General features: G+C 29.0%; 1 protein-coding gene and 1 long non-coding RNA gene across 2 annotated transcripts; both read left to right on the forward strand.

Annotated features, from left to right (window-relative positions):
• The first annotated feature begins 4,051 nt into the window (after positions 1-4,051).
• On the forward strand, positions 4,052-5,231 carry LOC100817479 (uncharacterized). The gene is made up of 3 exons (XR_419661.4): positions 4,052-4,249; positions 4,652-4,703; positions 4,800-5,231. It is a non-coding gene; the product is annotated as an uncharacterized lncRNA (long non-coding RNA).
• A 1,475-nt stretch (positions 5,232-6,706) lies between these two features.
• On the forward strand, positions 6,707-19,440 carry LOC100818013 (palmitoyl-protein thioesterase 1). The gene is made up of 13 exons (XM_003552450.5): positions 6,707-7,109; positions 8,600-8,902; positions 10,687-10,771; positions 11,122-11,173; positions 11,258-11,278; positions 11,364-11,417; positions 12,960-13,010; positions 13,228-13,290; positions 15,387-15,452; positions 15,621-15,659; positions 16,703-16,825; positions 16,950-17,042; positions 18,712-19,440. The coding sequence occupies exons 2-13, from the start codon at positions 8,824-8,826 to the stop codon at positions 18,976-18,978; spliced, it is 993 nt and encodes a 330-aa protein (XP_003552498.1). The 5' UTR covers positions 6,707-7,109; positions 8,600-8,823; the 3' UTR covers positions 18,979-19,440.
• The last annotated feature ends 330 nt before the right edge of the window (positions 19,441-19,770 follow it).

Raw genomic sequence — 19,770 nt, forward strand, 5'->3', positions numbered from 1 at the left:
AAAAAATGAAGTGGAGTATATATGCTTACAACATGTTCCTGTCTTCTTGTCTAATCCAAAAAATAAAAAATGGATACTTTGTTTTAAGGAAATAGAGAAATCAATGTAATGGTCAACCAATATAAAAAACTCCATAATTACGAAAGTAGGAGAGATAAATACACTAGATGTAGTTCATTTATGAAAAGAGTAGGAATCTACTCCCAGAATAATTCTAAAAGACTTCTTCTTTATATTCACATTTGGCAAACCTATTTTAAGAAAATAAATAATAAGAATGAATAATAAATTTAAAAAAATTATTCTTAAAATAAGTTGATTTCTTCTCATTGGTTATTGAAATTAACACATAGATATCTATAAAAAAAATCCATATTAAATATCATTTTATAAAATTAATGAAGCATTAAATTTTTTTATGGAATATCTTTAGTGAAAGTAGTTATTATTGTGCAATAAATGATAAAATATCTAGTTAATTAAAAAATATAGGATACTTCCTATGGACTCATATATAGTAAGTAAAAATAATTAATTTAATACTAATTATAAAAATTAGTTGACCCTTGACACCATTTAGTTTTATTAATCACAAGTAAAAAAAATTATTCCTATAATATCATTTATTGGAACTTATTATCACAAATAAATAAAAATTCATTAAAAATAGAGTTACAATAAAATAAAGTGTGTTTTAGGAATGATATCATTAAATAGGAGAAAATTAGTTAAATTTATTTATATTTAAATCCAAAATTTAAGATAACTTTTTTACTTATATATTAGTCAAAAAGGAGTATATTATAAATAAATTTCATGAAATTCAAAATATTAAACATTTTAAGAACCTTGTCATATTACTCTCACTATTCCACTTTATATGATGTTTTGAAGAGAAAAAAAAAGGTTTTAAATTAGTTATTGTATTACAAAATTAATGAAAGATCAAATATTTTTAATTTTTATGGAGAAATTAACTTAATAATTCTACTAACCACAATTATTAGTTAATAATTGAATAAATGAATCAAAATTGTTAATTTATAAAATTAGAAGATTAAATGTTATAATTAAAAATCAAGAGAATAAAATTATAATTTAGCATAATAATAATAATAATATAATCTCTTTAATATTCATAATACTTTAGGTATTATGAATTTAGTGCAACAATGTGACTCCATTGTGTTCACGTGTGGAAAAAATATTTATTTAATAAGAAAATTTGTATTTAATTATTTTCTTATATAAAATTTCATTGAACCAACAAAACTCATATATTACATTGGAGTTAATTTCTTATTTTGGACAAAAAATATTCATAATAACTAAATAAGACTTCAGAGCTTTCTATTAGCATTTAAATAAGCATTTATTACATTTATTAGTATTTATTACATATTTATATTCTTAGCATTAAATATTATATTAATTTTAATAAATATAATATATGTTTATTAAATACTCGACTTTAAGACTTTTCACATCAAGAATATGACTTATATTATTAATAAGGTAATAAATATATCCACCTGAGAATAAGTTAGTGTCTTATTGATAAGTTTTACAATAAAGAGTATAAAAAATTAGTAGTCAATGCATTTAAAAATAGGTCTAATAATAACAACACCTTCTTCATTTCTTCTTAAGTGTCAGATTTTTAACCAAAAATTGTTCATATTTATTTGTCTTTTCTAAAATTCAAGATAACATTACTTTTTTTTGGTCAACTATATAGACCTTTATTCCCATTAATTATTTTACATTTTTTTATAAAATTGAATAATAAATAATTAAAAACTTCAAAAATAAATGAATCAGCTATTAGTAAAGAAATGAAGTGGAGTATATATACTTACAACATGTTCCTGTCTTCTCCTCTAATCCAAAAAATAAAAAATGGATACTTTGTTTCAAGGAAATAGAGAAATCAATGTAATGTTCAACTAATATGAAAAACACCATAATTACGGAAGCACGGAGAGATAAATACACTAGATGTAGTTAATTTATGGAAAGAGTAGGAATCTACTCCCAGAATAATTCTAAAAGACTTATTCTTTATATTCACATTCGGCAAACCTATTTTAAGAAAATAAATAATAAGAATGAATAATAAATTTTAAAAAATTATTCTTAAAATAAGTTGATTTCTTCTCATTGGTTATTGAAATTAACACATAGATATCTATAAAAAAATCCATATTAAATATCATTTTATGAAATTAATGAAGTATTAAATTTTTTTATGGAATATCTTTAGTGGGAGTAGTTATTATTGTGCAATAAATGATAAAATATCTAGTTAATTAAAAAATATAGGATAATTCCTATGGACTCATATATAGTAAGTAAAAATAATTAATTTAATACTAATTATAAAAATTAGTTGACCCTTGACACCATTTAGTTTTATTAATCACAAGTAAAAAAAATTATTCCTATAATATCATTTATTGGAACTTATTATCATAAATAAATAAAAATTCATTAAAAATAGAGTTACAATAAAATAAAGTGTGTTTTAGGAATGATATCATTAAATAGGAGAAAATTAGTTAAATTTATTTATATTTAAATCCAAAATTTAAGATAACTTTTTTACTTATATATTAGTCAAAAAGGAGTATATTATAAATAAATTTCATAAAATTCAAAATATTAAATATTTTCACAACCTTGTGATATTACTCTCTCTATTCCACTTTATATGATGTTTTGACAAAAAAAAAGGTTTCAAATTAGTTATTGTATTACAAAATTAATGAAAGATCAAATACTTTTAATTTTTAAGGAGAGATTAACTTAATAATTCTATTAATCATAATTATCAGTTAATAACCGAATAAATGAACCAAAATTGTTAATTTATAAAATTAGATAATTAAATTTTATAATTAAAAATTAAGAGAACAAAATTATAATTTAGCATAATAATAATAATAGTAATATAATCTCTTTAATATTCATAATACCTAAATATGTAGGTATTATGAATATAGTGCAACAATGTGATTCCATTGCATTCACCTGTGGAGAAAATATTTATTTAATAAGAAAATTTACATTTAATTATTTTCTTATATAAAATTTCATTGAACCAACGACACTCATATATTGCATCGGAGTTAGCTTCTAGACTCCTAATTTATTATTTTGGACAAAAAATATTCATAATAACTAAATAAGACTTCATAGCTTTCTATTAGCATAGCTTTCTATTAGCATTTAAATAAGCATTTATTACATTTATTAGTATTTATTACATATTTATATTCTTAGCATTAAATATTATATTAATTTTAATAAATATAATATATGTTTATTAAATACTCGACTTTAAGACTTTTCACATCAATAATTACAAATATTTAGATCATAAATATATTATTAATTAGTTGAATAAAAAGTAGTGTGTGGTTTAGGGATTAGTTTAATAACATTTAATAAACCATAAATTTATCATTTATTATTTTTATGCAATAAACTAAGAAATAAACTATTGTATATGTATATTTATGGATATTCATTTATTTTATTTTTAATTTAGTTTCTCTAAAATGTTTTATAAACAGTACTAGTAATAATTTAAATTAATAATTTTATATATATCTAGTGAAATTTATAATGATACATTAATAAATTATTTATTCAAATAAAACTAGACTAGTTTTCTTTATTATGTTGTGTCTCTGTGGGCATAAAAAAACTGGCGTGCAAAAACCACGTCCACATCCCAGTGATAAAACTTCAGCGGAGACTACTAACTCGGGTCCTCTGCCCAACGTTTTCATACAGTAAATATGAAGTTGTGATCTGAGCCGTTGAATGAATTATTACACAGTAATCAAAGAGGAAAGAGAATAAAATCAACGGTCAAAAAGTTAGATGCAAAGAAGTTATACATAACGGACAGAAGAGGATTCTAGCTTACCTAGCCAGCGAAGCAAATGAAAATATCCCTTATTTTCAGGGAACAGAAGTTTCGTGAACGAGGAAAGTGTGGGCCCGGAGTTACTATATTATAGTGCTATAAATAACGTTATCACACATTCACACACCATAGTCCATAGATTTTTATTTACTATGTAGTAATCTTTTTCTGCTTTGCTCAATATTTTGCTTATTTGGTTTTGGGAAATTAGTTGCATTTTCAAATTCTGAGAAAAAAGATGTCATGGTTTATTTATCCTTTGGAAAGAAGATGAGTGATCTAGGTCAAGGTTACAACATCCTGAGACTTTCTCAGGTAATCAAGTAAATACTATGCATTAGTATTTTTTTTATATATATTTTAGACATTTTTCTTGCTGCTGCTGTTGTGATAATTGTGTTGATTTGTCCTTTCATTTTATGTAACCAATAAATATTCCCATATGCTTTATCAAGGAATTTTGAAAAAGCTTGCAAAGATGTAATATTTACAGGTTAAATACACAGATATATGTATATATTTAGGTTTTATATATGTAGAAATTGCACTGATGTTATGTTTGTGTATTAATTCTTATTCTAAATTGAATTTCAATATAAATATTCCTTATCTTAATTTCTTCTCCTGTATGTTTTTCTTTTGTTTTATAACTTTGATATTTCGATTTTTTACTTAGTTATTCTTAACAGCATATTAATTAGTTCCTTTGATTATCAGGGAAAATTTCTTGGTAGAGGAGCTGTGGAATTTTGTGATGGACCCACCTTAGGTAAGAACTAACTTATGTTCTATGATATTGCACTTTTATTACTTCGATCTATATTTAGAAGAAATCCTGAATTGCATTTTGTGTTTCATCACACAGGAGGTTTATGTTGTTCTCTCACGAATTGATCCAACGTTGTTTGGATCAACGTTGGGAGAGTCGAGTTGTTTTTTTCTTCTTCATTAGGTGCGTCCGGATCTGTCATTGTGCATTGGAAAATACTTTCCAAACATCAAAATGCATGTTTGCTTCGCACTGGGTCTGTGCTACAATGCACATTTTAATGTAGATCCAATGGATGAACAGAGAAGTGATGAAGGGTGGAGATCAGTTAATGGTCAACCTACGTTTGCTGTCTCACCAACAGATTCCCCAACGTACATAAACATAGCCTTGGTTTAACTGAATTAGGGCTAGGCTAAGGCATAAGATACATTATCTGTTATCTACTATTATACAGCTTTTATATATGGCTGGACTTTGAAGGCATTATTATGCTTCCTTTATCAATATGAATCATGTGATTATGAATGGATTATAATGTTTCAGCTTTAAAAAAATCTTAGAATTTAGACTTTGGTTCTAACTTCTTAACCCAATAAAATTAGTTTGTATATGGTGAGCCGTCCAAATTTTATAAATGTTATTAAGTCATATAGAACTAAACACCAGCTTTGTCACTTCAATTAAAACAATTTTGTGAGAGGCTGTAACTAAGGCAAGCTAAAGATAATTGTCGTTAAGATGACTTTTCATTGAGTAATTTTTGAAATTAATCTCTTTCCTTGAATTGTAGCTCTTATATATTTGGTTAAATTAATTTGTAGGTCTCCAAAATATTTTATAATTAAAAATTATGTAAGTCCGTGAACTGTGTTTTTGAATTTAATTAAAAGATAAATATAAATTAGTATAGGTGAATTACATCCACCAGATGTTGGCTTTTTATATAAAAATGTTGATAATAATGAAACATTCTTTCAGAAAAATGTTTTATTAATAAGTGTAATAAATAAAGTTGGCAAACCAGATATATAAGTAGCAATTTTTTCAAATTATTCTATTTGTCCCAGACATTGCTATTAGTCAGGAAATTACATGTATGTCTAGACTTTATCTTAACGATTATGCTTGAAACGACAGAGAATGGGAGGATATAATTGTTTTCAATGTCCTTTGGAAGGATAAAATCAAATCATACTTTTGTGAACAACAAAAAGAGTGATGTTAATTTGACCGTTTGAGTGTGAGCATGTGGCTCTGATCCTGCATATTTTTGTTGAACTGCATTTGGTTGAATGATCATCAATAGTTGCTTTGGTTATTGCCATGTCTGCTTTATAAGCAAATCACTTTTTATATCTAATTTGTGATCATATTTGTGAATTCTATCTCTTAAGATATATTTAAGAGATGAATTCACAAATATGTCTAATTTGTGATCATATATTTAAATTTATTATTTATTAAAAGTTAGATAAAAGTAAATTAATATATCTAATTTTTAAGAGATGAATTCACAAATTCATCTCTTGAAAATTGGATATATTAATTTTTAATCAAAGATAAAAGCAAATCACTTTTTTCTTTTCCCCTAATTTTACCCAAGTTGCCCCTCAGCCCACACCTCCCCGCGCAAGCCCCTTGTAATTTCCCCTCCTCCCCATGAAATCTCAATCTCATTTGCTCACTGCCATGACCAAGACCTCCTGAAAATCCATATCCATGGTTGTTTGATACCACTCCCAAAAACAATCACTTAATTCATTAGAATTAAGAAAAGTTGTTAATTTAATTTATAATAATTAATTTGTCTTAAATTAAAATATTTTTTCAAAATTATTGTTGTGAATGTTCTTCTCTCATATTTTCTCATACAACTTCTTTTTTCTTTTAATTAGAAATATTTTAATCTAAAGATAATTAATACAAAACACATTATGCACCGAATTTTACAAGAGAAAAATATCACTTTAAATTTGAATCTTACAAATAAAAACGAAAGTAATATTTAAATAAGACTTTATAGTATTTTATTGCAAGAGTATTTATTTAAATACCTGAATAATAATATTAAATATCATATTTATTAAATTTAATAAATATAATGTTTATTAAATGCATGACTTTAAGACTAACTCGGATCCTCTGCCGATTATTTTCATACAGTAAATATCCATCTGTGATCTGAGTCGTTGAATGAATGATTACGCAGTAATCAAAGAGGAAAGAGAATAAAATCAACGGCCAAAAGGTTAGATGCAGAGAAGTTTTACGTGACGGACAAGAGAGGATTTTAGCTTAATTACCTTTGCCAGCAAAGCAAATAAACGCCATCGACTGTTTATCACACACCATAGTCCATAGAGTTTTATCTGCTTGCTATGTAGTAATCTTTTTCTGACAACGGTGAGTAACAATTTATTATGATTTAATTAGTATATTTTTAGAATAGAATGTCTCTAAACTTTTGGAAATATAATATAATTCTCTCTATTTTCAAAGAGGGTAATCTTTCATTCGATCTCTTTGAACATGAACTTGATTGTTGGATATTTGTGAAGGGTTTCACAAATCTTCTTATTTATAGTAGAATAATGTGACTTCTTCCCAGAATGATTAATAGATACTAGTTATTGCTTACTTTAAGCACCTTGAAACTTCAAATTTCTAAATCGAATATCAAAGTCTCTAAGATAAAAAAAAAAATTCAAGACTTTGGATTGCTTGTTCTCTATTTTTCCATGCATTAAAATGATTAAAATTGTTTAAATATGGTGATCATTTAGTTATAGAAGGAATTTTAACGCTACCAATAAAATGGATGGATGTCTCAATTTTATCAAATGTTTGATTAAATGAGTGGAAATTGTGAAAGACTTTTACGATGATTCAAGGGTTATTAATTAATGAAAGTAAATTACCTCATACCCATATAAATTGCAGCAAGATCAACCATGCTTATATAAAATCTCTTCCCTAATGAAATATTATATACTTAATGATAACCTAGGATAAAAAATTTAGAAATAAACATTAATATACAATGGACTAAATTTGTAATGCTCATAATGAGGGCACTTTTTCAATAAAATCATTGAAACTTATTATATTTATTGCATATCAAATTGTATGCAGATGTTAACTATTTGTTAATATTAGTTGGCCCCCCAAACGGGCCGGGAGAGTATATATAACTATAATAGATACTAGTAAATTCTTGTAAAATTTTAATAGGATTGCAAAAAGAAAAAATGGAAATGCTATTAAGAAGAATGAATTTTAATACAAATTAATTATTAAAGAAGTTGGTTCTGTAAAAATTTATATATTCAAAAAAATTTTATTTAAAAAATTAAGTTGTTAACATTAAGTATAATTTTGTTTGTCTGTTATTCAATTTAATACTCAAATTTTATTGAAGTGTTGAATTGAATTTTTGTATTTTAAAAAATTTCAATTGCATACTCAAATCTTAAAAAATGCATCAATATTTTTGTAGGATTAAATGTAATTTTGGTTCATTTATTTTACTTAATTTATAATTTTGATTTAATCTCTAATTTTACCTATTTTATTTCATTTATTTCTTATTTTGTAATTAATTAAATTATTTTTTTATTAATATCTTATATGAATATGTTAGGTTTATGATTTAATTGGACTAAAATGAAAGAAATAAAATATATATATAAAATTAAAAAATTGATCAAAATTATGAATTTTTTAAAATAAAAGAATTAAAATCGGAATTTTTTTTAGATAAAATGATTAAATATCTCTATTTTGAAATGAAAAAATTAAATAATTTTTTTTAATATAGGAGGATTAACCAAAATTAAAAAAAAATCCAAATTCCATTTAAACTTTTATTTTTATTTTGTTTATCTTCGATTCAGATTGACGGCGTGAGGATAGTTTCCAAGGAAGCAAACAGAATATCCGTTTTTAATTTTGAGGGAGCGATAGTTTCCAAAAGGAAGGAAAGGAGTGCAGAGTCCAGCGTGAGCGTGGTAAAAAAGAATGGCAATTGGCAAGTTCCACGTTGGTGGGCCCAGACTTGTGCTGCTATAAATCATCGATTCCATCACACTCGCAAACATACCCTCAATCTTCCTTTCAAATGCCTAACGTCAGACTACTGTTCGCGCTTGCGCTATTCTTCGCCGGAGCACAATCTGTTCCATTCATCGTTTTGCATGGTAGCTACTTTTTCTAGCTGTTTATTTCTTTTCTTTCGCAATTCACACACTCCTCGTGATTCCTCATTGTTAGTTATTCTTCGATATATATAAGTATGCTCCTATCAGTTTTTGTGGTTGATTGTTGCTTATTTGTGTTTTATTTTAATTTCTTAATTTTGTTATTTTGCTGCTTGAGTTATTTATCTCCTATCACTGATTGTTGAATTCGGTCAACTCGGTCCATGCTTTCGTGCTTCATTGTTGATTGTTTATGTTGGAAGATGTTGTAATGAGTTGATGTTGTGATAGAATATTAGGCTAAGAACCGTAGTTGAAATTGGAAATAACATAATTGAAGGAAAATCCTAGTTAAAGCTGAGATCATAACTAAGAGGAAACATCAAGCTTTATTTTTTCCTTACCCTTTATTTCTGATCTTCAGGAAACAAAAAATTTGTCTACATTTGTCAAAATTTGGGTCTGAGCCCTCCTCTCTGATTAAGGAAAGTGGTAGAGGATGAAATAATGGACTTAAATTACTAACTGTAAATCAGTAAATGCCTGATTGATACTAAATACTAATACAAATGAAAAATGGAGCACATTGATCCATTTACTAGATTCTGTTTACTTACTAATGAGATATGGAGAAGTGGATAGATATTTTTTCAGACTCCATTTGGCTACAATTCTTTGCAATAAGAATATTATATCACCTTGCCATTTTCTTTTAGCCAGCCTATCCTTAAATTTAATTTTTAGTCTTCTTGGATTTTTTGGAAATCATATTAGGTCTTCAGAATTACTGGTTTGGCATTACTGTGTGTTAGTGTAATACCTTTCTGTAGACACTAGATTGGAGCCTATTATCTCTTGCATTTCTCCATGTGTTCCTTTCTTCAGAATCACAAAATGATAGAATAATTCTTTTCTGCAGACAATAGATAGGAAGTAAGAAGCTTGTCTTCTACCAATCTATATATCAGAAATGGTGGGCAATTGCATGCTTCTTTAATTGTCATATAACTCTGTCCATGTGTTGGTTGTTCAATCTTTTTATGTTTAAGAATGTGAGCAAGAAAAGAATTCACGGAATTATGCTGTAGAATTGTCATTATTATTAGTTGTCACTTATTTCATTCCTTATGAAATATTCTGTCGCATGCTTTCTAATTTGATCATTTGTATCATACTGAAATGGGCATTCAGTTACTGATGTCCAATGGATCCATGTAACTTTTTCTTCTTTCCTGAAAATTTTGCTTCTAGTATAGTCATGTTCATGCGTATCAGATTATTTGGATTTGGAAAATTAGTTGTATTTCATGTATTCTACTGCTTTTCAAATTCAGAAAAAAGATGTCACAGTTTATCCTTTTGAAAATGAAGTCTAAGAAAAACTATGATTCATGTTGATGAATTAACAGTGGGAGAGAATATGGATGTGAAATTTTCTTTTGGAGAAGGTTCTTTGTTCGGGTTTGATTCTTGGGAGGGGGTGACACAGGGTGAACATATTTTTTAATGAAGGAGTGGAGAAAACAAACCTAGGAAAGAGTAATTAATAAATAATGATTTTTTTTTTGTATAAGAGAGAGAAATGCTTATTGTCATGAGGTACAAAAAAGTAAATTATCTTTTGTTATTGTGACATAGGCTAAAGATCCAAGATTGGTGTCAAATGTCAATGCTTTTTTTTTTGTACATCTTAAAGCCTAGTATAGCAAAAACAAATCTATCTACACAAATTAGTTGGATGCTTAGCCATAAGATACTAATTTTGTGGTTAAACTTTGTGTCAGGTATTGGAGATGCATGCAAACATTCGGGCATTAGAAACTTTATTAAGGAACTAAGCAAGTGGTCTGGTTCACCAGGATACTGCTTGTACGTTTTTGCTAAATTTCTTGATATTTATTACATTTGTTTGAGCAGTATTTACCATTTGGTTGTAAGTCCTTATCCTAAATCATAATAAGGGCCTAGTAAATAGTAATCTTGGTTCCTATCTGTTAGGTGTAGTAGGAAGTTGTGCAAAATATTTTGGAATATATCTGAAAATAATTATATATATATATATATATATGTATATATATATATAACAAATGTTATCACCTTTGTTCTTTAATAACGTGAAAAGTAGATATTTTACTTGAGCACTTCTTTTACCCTGAAAGAATATTTCATTAAAGATAATAATAAATCCTTAATGTTATATGTACTTGATCTATCTGTAGAGAAATTGGAAATGGATCCTGGGATTCTTGGACTAAGCCTCTATTAAAACAGGTGATTCTTGAATGTTGTGTTTCCATGATGCTGATGTTTGGTGTTTGACAATTTAGTAACCATCTATTTACTCTGTCCATGCAGACATCTATTGCCTGTGAGAAGGTGGTGAACTTTGGTAATTTTCTGTTCCAGTAGTTTAATCATAATTTGCTTTTGCATGAGTTTTTGTTTCCATCTTATTCTATAGGTAAAGAAGATGAGTGATCTAGGTCAGGGTTACAACATTGTGGGACTTTCTCAGGTAAGTAAATACTATGCAATAGTAATTTTATTTTAATTTAGACATTTTTCTTGCAATTGGTGTTGTGATTGTGATGATGTTGATTTACCCTTTGATGTTTCTGTAACCAATGCCATTTTTTCTGTGAACTTTGTAAAATACAACGATGCTATATTACATATGCTTTTTTCGGGGAACAGTGAAAGCTTGCAAGAATCTAATATTTACAGGGGTTAAATTGACAGATCTACGTATATATTTATGTTTCTATATGTAGAAATTCCAGATTCTTTCGGGTATTTGTTTTTATACATAATTAGTATTTTGAAATATATGGCAAAGATGGAAAGGAAGATGAGCTATGAAAACCTGTTGCGATCTAACCTTAGGCAGTGAAGAACTTCCATTAGGAAAGGTGTGATGACCATGCCTTTCATTTTATCTGCACAAAACTGGCTACATTCAAATAAAATAAGGAATATTTATTTGATACATAAAGAAAAGAGATACAAATAAATTATAGATAAAATAATATTTTTTGTCCTTTATTTTTTTTTTAACTAAAACTTGTTTTGGTCCTTTATCTTTTAAAAGATTTATTTTGGTCCTTTAAATGTCAAATTTGAGTTAATGATGTCTTTCCGAAACAATGGTCATTTTTTATTTTGGGCACAATTTGTAATCTTTTTTTTATTAATTCAAGACCTGAAACTTGTCCTATTAGATTCACCTAGTACCTTCATGGAAACTATGGATCCTAATCAAAAAGGTCATACCATGGAGAAAATCACATGAAAAGTGAGTCTCCTGAGTAACTAGAAAATAATTTTATATTAGATTTTTCAGTTTTTTGGCTGCTCATGTTACTCATTTTTCACACAATTTTCACCATGTTTGTAGCCCTTTTTGGCTCAAACATTAGTTGGGTGTTTTCATGTAGAAGAATCAAATGGAACAAGTTTAATGTCTTGAATAAGTAAAAGAAAGGGTTCAAAATCGTGCCCCAAAACAAAAATGGTCATTGTTTCATAAGGACAACATTAAGTGAAATTTGAGAGTTAAAGGACCAAAATGAATTTTTAAGAAGATAGAAGACCAAGAATATATTTTAGCCCAAATTATAAAAAAGTACATTTGTGTTCTTGGCTTTTGATACGGGTCAATGCTCATGGCATTTTTTGTTTTAACTTCCACAAACACATCTAAGTGATTGCTTCTGAATATTAATGACATATTTCTTTGACCAAGTAGCTTGATCTTTCCACCACATGTATTCATTAGAACTTTCTGTTATTAACATGGACATGTGTGGGCCTTAGAAACAGAAACAAATTTTCAAAATTATTGCACTGATTTTAGCCTATTAATTATTATTCTAAAATTTGGGATTTTAAATATAAATATTTCTGGGTTTCTTCCGATAAGGAAATATTTCTGATCTTAATTTCTCCACCTGTATGTTTTTACTTCTGTTTTATAACTTTTAATACTGTGTTAGTGAACTTTCAGTTTTTGACTTAGTTTTTCCTATATTAACAGCATATTGGTTCTTTTGGTTATCAGGGAAACTTGATTGGTAGAGGAATAATTGAATTTTGTGATGGAGCACCTCCTGTAAGAACTAACTTTATGATCTTATGATATTGCATTTTTATTACTTTTAAAGTCAGAAGAAATCTTGACATTGCATTTTAGTGTGGTTCTTTTATGGAGAACTCTTTTTCCTTGAATACATTCTTTATGTTTTTGTAGCTCTTATTTATTATTCTATTTGTACCATATTTTAATTCAATGTAGTGTATTATATTTTTATTCTTTGTTTGTGATACAGGTTAAGAATTTTATATCGCTGGGAGGTCCACATGCTGGTACCGCTTCTATTCCATTATGTGGAGTATGTGCTTGTTCTACTACTGCGCTTAGAAAGTCTCTGCAATTCCTCTATATTCTATTTGTCTTTTGTTAAGGTTAAGTTGGGTAAACATCGTAGATGAACTTCATTCAGCAGATGTTGGCTTTTTATATAGAAATGCCGATACTAATGAAGCATTCTTTCAGCAATATGTTTTATTAATAAGTGTAATAGACAAAGTTGCCTGACCAGATAAATAAGCAGCAGTTTTCAAATTATTCTATTTGTCATAGACATTGCTATCAATCAGGAAATTGCATGTTTAGAATGGATCTCAACGAATATGTAAATCAATAACAAAGAATGGGAGGATATACTTGTTTTTAATGTCCTTTGGAAGGATAAAATGAAATAATATTTTGTGAACAACAAAAAGAGTGAGTTTGGAATGTGAGCATGTGGCTTGATCCTGCATATTTTTGTTGAACTGCATTTAATTGAATCAGCAGTTGCTTTGGTTGTTGCCTCCTGCTTTGTACATCTTTACTTTTTCCCCTGTATGCCAGGGAACCAAACCCTTCAAAGCTAGTTTCCCATAGTCTGCCCACTCTCCTGCATTTTTTTTAAATCTCAGAATGGAGATGATTTTATTCTTCCTTTCCATTCTTGGCAAGAAACCTTCATTACCTGGGTTCCTAAAATGGGCAGCTCTATAAAAGGTTTAGGATGGTTTTGCTGCCCCCCTCAGATTGGTTTTAATTGATTACAAGATTTTGATAGGATTTTGTAGGAAAGTTAGTTTTAGGCTTAGAGTGCTTCTATTATTGGATGACAAACTTTGAATGCAGTGTTTACAGCCAATGGTGTTGCGGATGATTTAAGAGGAAACAAGGGAAAGATCTATAGTTTTTAGGTTTGGAGTTTTTTAGAAGGACCATGATGGATGACTTGGAGTTACTTTTGAGTTTTGAAGCATGGACACTCCTGCTTGAGATGTCGATCATGTTTCCAACACCAACACCTACGTTTCCAAATAAAAAATAATCTTTTGTCAGTTCAGACACTTGAGAGCTGACATTTCTGTATAACTTGATACTTTAGCCGATGCCTCCATATGGCAGCTAGATTCATCAAGGAAGTTAGTATTACAACAACAGCAAAGCCTCATCCCAATAGGTGTCATCGGCTACATGGATCAAAGATGTCATTCGGTTTGGTTAAAAAACAAAGGTTCAAGATTATTGTTTACCATGAGATCTCACTTGATGACTTCAAAGTCCTTCTTGGCCTCCTTTTTTTCATGGGACTAAAATACGCAATCTATATTCTCATCGTTGGTGCCTCTCCTGGCCTTCTCACATGACTAAAAACTATGTAACCAAGGAAATTTGTATTTGTTGGAGAGTCGCCTTAATTGTAGTTACCCTTAACTTGCCTTAATTGCGGTCACACCTAGCTCGCCTTAATTGCATTCACTTTGGGCGTTGCATTAAATTGTAGCCTCAAAGGTGGTGTTTAGTCCCACAAAGATTAGAGATATGGCTTAAATAGAGATTATAAAGCTTGAACAATTCTCACCTTACAAGCTGGTTTTGTAGGATCGAGTTAGCCCGTAATCCCAAATTTTAAGATGGTGTGTAAGCTTATCCTAGATCCATTGTTGGGCCACATGATGTTAATCTATAGATTGAAATCAGGTGCAAAATTTTTTGGCTTGCTACCCTGCATTATAATTTTATATGGAATCAACATGATCTTTTTATTATACTGTGTCAATAAATAATAAGCATACTATTGCAATAAGTAATTTATACCCTATCCAATGGTAGGTACTCCATTCTCATTTTCAAAATTATTTTATTTGCTTGGCAAGTCCTTTTTACTGCATGTGGTAGACCATGAAATATCGATCTGGGCAAAAAAAGAAGTAACTTGGAAAAAAAGAAACAAAGTGACTTAGACAAATTTTTTTTGTTGATAACTCCAGACCAATCAATTGAATATTTTTAATGTTCGTCATATCTGTGATTGAGTAAAAACATTAAAATAATTAAGCTGTTAATTATCTGTAATTTTGTTACAGAGAGTTGTCATAGCATGATGTTCTAACATGATTTTGTTTCTTTTTTCTTTCCCAGTCCGAGTCATTATGCACCCTTATTGATGTTGTACTCCAATTAGGGATCTACAGCCGGTTTGCCCAGGTTTCGACTTCAATTTTTCACTCTTTTTATTGTATTCAGATCATAATTATGGTCTTCAGAAAAATGGATGTTTGCACGTCTTACATTCATTTTTTAAATATTTTCCTTTTCAATCTATTAAACTGATGGCTTACTTCCCTTATTTCTTTGTCCAATACTTTGCTGCAGCAAAATCTGGCTCCCAGTGGCTATGTTAAAATACCCATAGTGAGTATAGTCTTGGATTTTTTCAAGTACATTTTGTTTGTTATTATATTTTCATGAAAATTGGTTTTCAATCTTCAAACATTTCAGCCATGCATATATGCAGATTAGATTCCATTGTTTATACTGCAAAAAGTGTGAGAAAACTATGGTTGATAGAATTTGCGACAGAAAACAAAATTGGGAGATGTATGTAATCTGTATTCTGATTATAATCTGAGGGTACATATACATTTATATACAGAAACAGTATTTTAGTATGTGCATTGCAAAGGACAAATTTTATTTGTATATAATTATAATGATAATTCATAATAAATAAATATTTTTAAATTTATACAAATTATAATTATAATAAAAAATATTTTTAAATATATACAATTTCTTTTGGATTCATAATAAATAATTTAAATCGTGGTATAAGATTATTTTTAAATTGAAATGGATAAGTGGTTAAGAAAATTAAATATAACAGATAAAGATAAAAGAATAGTTTGAGATGATTGAGATATTTTTTGGCTAATTATGGGGATAGTGTGAGAAGCACCTCCCAAGCAGAGAAGAGAGAGAGTATTGAGAATCTCTAGTTAAGAGAGTGAAGAGAGTGAAAGCTTCACTCCAAATTAGGGATTCTAATTTTTAGTGTAGGAGTAGAGATGGTGAGCCACATAATTGGTTGCACAAGTCTAACTGCTATAACTACTATTACAATATATAATAGTAACTACCTGCCAGCTGCAAGTAGTAACAGCTGTCAGCTAAGCACACGCTATAACTATATCCTAATACAATGCAGTCTTGACCTGCCTTGTGTCAATTATATTCATTTTACTGGAGTAACAATTTCATATAAGTTGCCTTTTGCTGCTAGTTCAATTGTATCTGACACATTACAAAAGTGTTTTGGTTCTCTATCAGTGGTCAATGACATATTCAATCAAATTTCTCCATTATGGACTTATTATAGGTTGCGAACCCATCAAGTGCTTCTATGGCTTACAAATCAGATCAAAGGAAACATAATCTGTTCCTTTATCCTTTTTCAGGATATAGCTGGCTACATTAGGGGTTGTAAGTTCCTTCCAAAGCTTAATAATGAAATAGTTAATAAGAGGAATTCCACCTACAGGCAGCGATTTGCTAGCTTACAGAATTTGATTCTCATAATGGTGCGTTAGAAGAGCTATGTAATCTCCCTCTAATATCTCTTGGTAATTTGGAGTTGTCTAATTTACAACTATTGTGTCAACATGACTGATTCGTATTGCTCTGTCTTGTCTGCATGAAAACTAGTTTGAACAGGATACAATTGTAATACCAAAGGAAACAGCTTGGTTTGGCTATTATCCAAATGGAGCCCTTCATCCCGTTGTACCAGTTCAACAGGTAATTTAAGCATTCCGTATCTGTAGTTAATTGTTGCAAATGTTGCATACTCAACTTCTTAGCTGCTTTGCTGCTGCCTGTGAATCCATAATTCTCTCACCTCCCTCCTCCATGAGATATGAGTGTATGACAACTGACTGTGAATCACCTCTGGTACATCGGCCTCCATTGGAAGAGAGACCACCTCAATGAAGCAAGAGTAAATGCCTTAGTTTAAATATGAAAAATAAAATAATTAAACGTCAAAGAATGGCTTCTTGGATATAGGCATTTTACTAAATACAGGAATAGAATACATTAAAACAGAATCAACAACAGAAGTCCGATCTTCCTCTTCGTTTTTTCTACGTCTGATGCAACAAAGGCTCCAATCTTCCTCTTTTTTTTCTCTTCCTTTTCTTTCTTCTTCCTCTCCTTCCTCTTTCCTTTTATTTGCTTTCTGATTTCCACAATGGAAATCCCTTGACAGGTTTCTTATATATTTTATTTTTTTATTATTTATTCTATAGGGCTGTGCAAAAAAAGGTTTGAACCAAACCATTATTATGTAACCGGTTTGGCTCTAAACTGGTTTCATTCAGGTTCAATCCTAGTTTTTGCACACCCCAAGCCTCAAATTACTCAAATTGCATATTTTCCCTTGTTTTCTCTTTTTTATTGCATATTAGACCTTAATACTAATACTACCATTTACTTAAAACATAAGTTAAATTATATTATATTAGTATATTACTATATACTTGACATCTACCAGGGAAAAAGAAATAACAGGTATCACATTATAAACTGTTAGAGTAGTTAAATTAGTTAGGTTTTTTATAAATAAAGCAGAAGTAGGTAGGGGAACCTAAGCAGTTGATAAGTTAGGTTTTGGTGGGTAAGTCTAGCTGGAGGCTTCTACTGTAAGCCATTCTTGCTCTTTACTTTAGGTTCCACTGGTCCAGCATAGGAAGAGAATATTCAATATAACCTCCTTTCTTGATTTCTCTTAGTATTTACATTCTAAACCAGTATTCTATCTGTTATCATCAACCATTATCCTTGTTTAATCTGATATGTATTGGCTTTTGTTCCCCGTCATAGTATTGGAAAAGAAGCTGCCTGGAGTGAGAAACAACCTGACTCTCCTCCGTTGCCTGATTACTATTCTATTACCGTCTGGAGCTCTTTCATTGCCTCTCACAAATCTTGATTCTTTCTGAGCAATTCTTATTTTAGAAAGGTTGGGGTAATATAAGTCTCCAGGGTAGTGTAGATTGAGGGCAGAGAAATTGAACTTTTTCTATCACAGGCTAACTTTGCGATAAACATTTGCTCCATAAGCATTAATTTGGCCACTTACTATAGAGAGAAATATTGAAATGTTCAGATCATAATAGGTTCTTCTCAAGGAATATGATGCTGTAAAATTCTTATATAAACTTTGTGGATTTTTTTTAAAAATTAAATGAGCTTGCTATAGCTTTCAATGATTGAAATGAAAAAATAACTCCATGGCCTGATGCTCGCATGAGCAGTTTCTTACCAAATGATTGCATTATCTTGTCTTCTATTGTAGCAGTTAATTATTTTCTTTTTAATGCATGCTTTCAACCCTATTTTATCCTTTTACATATGTTTGTTCTGTCATATTTCATATTCAGACATTTGATATCTTTGTTTTGTGCAGACTGAGCTCTACATTGATGATTGGATAGGTTTGAGAGCTCTTGACGAAGCTGGGAAAGTTAAATTTGTTAACGTATCAGGAGATCATCTAGATATCTCTCGCAGTGACATGAAAACTTATATAGTGCCGTATTTAACTGATGAAGCATCAATTGTTCCAAGGCCAAAACTAAAACATTCTTCTGGTTGGATTTCTTCCATTTGGAGCTCTCTGGCGGAAATGTTTGGACTCAACGAAGATTTGGAAGTTCTTTCAAATGATATTTAGATTTAAAAAAAGGTGTAAAAGCAATGATTTTTTTTTTTTTGTGTGTGTGGGCATGAAACTGTTGGTCTACTTTGAGATTGAATGAGAAACCAGGAAGTCAGGTTTGATGAAGTAGAGTGATAAAGTGTCAAGTAGATGAAGATTTGGAAACAAGAATTTGAAAATTCCAAAGTCAGAAAATAGTTACCAGCAGTTATTGAGAGTGTTTCTCAAATCAACTCAGATGTAAAGATCTTAGATAATCGATCCTAGGCATTTAGATGTGCTTGCATAAGGTTTCTTGATTGTTAAGAGCCAAAAATCTATGAATAGGACTCTTTGTAAATCATTTTTGTTGTTGAAAAATATTATGCAAACACTCGGTAATACTTAGCATGCCTCACACACTGAAATGACTTTGGTTTCCTGAGTCAAGTGTATGTTTTCAATCACATTTAAATAAAAGTCTTTACATTCTTGCCATTTACTCGCTTCCATTTATTTCTTAAGTTCTTTACATTTCAAGTCATTTAATTTTTTTGAAATTCTTCTTCTACTAGCTTCCTTTTTGTTTTAATCTTCAATTTACATTTCATGCTTGTTTTTAGGTTTTTTGAAGCAAGGAACCATATAAAAACTGGAAAAAGTCCATGAAAGAAATATTAATGATTCTTATAAATCACTAAATGGTAAATGGCCTGAAAATACTCATTTTATTCACTTTTCATTCAATATATTTGCTTTTTAGTTACTCGTTTAATTATATAATTTCCTTCTTATCTCCATGTTTTAAGTTATTTATTCAAACTTACT

Source organism: Glycine max, chromosome 18 (assembly GCF_000004515.6).
Source record: "Glycine max cultivar Williams 82 chromosome 18, Glycine_max_v4.0, whole genome shotgun sequence".
Classification (NCBI taxonomy): Eukaryota; Viridiplantae; Streptophyta; class Magnoliopsida; order Fabales; family Fabaceae; genus Glycine; species Glycine max.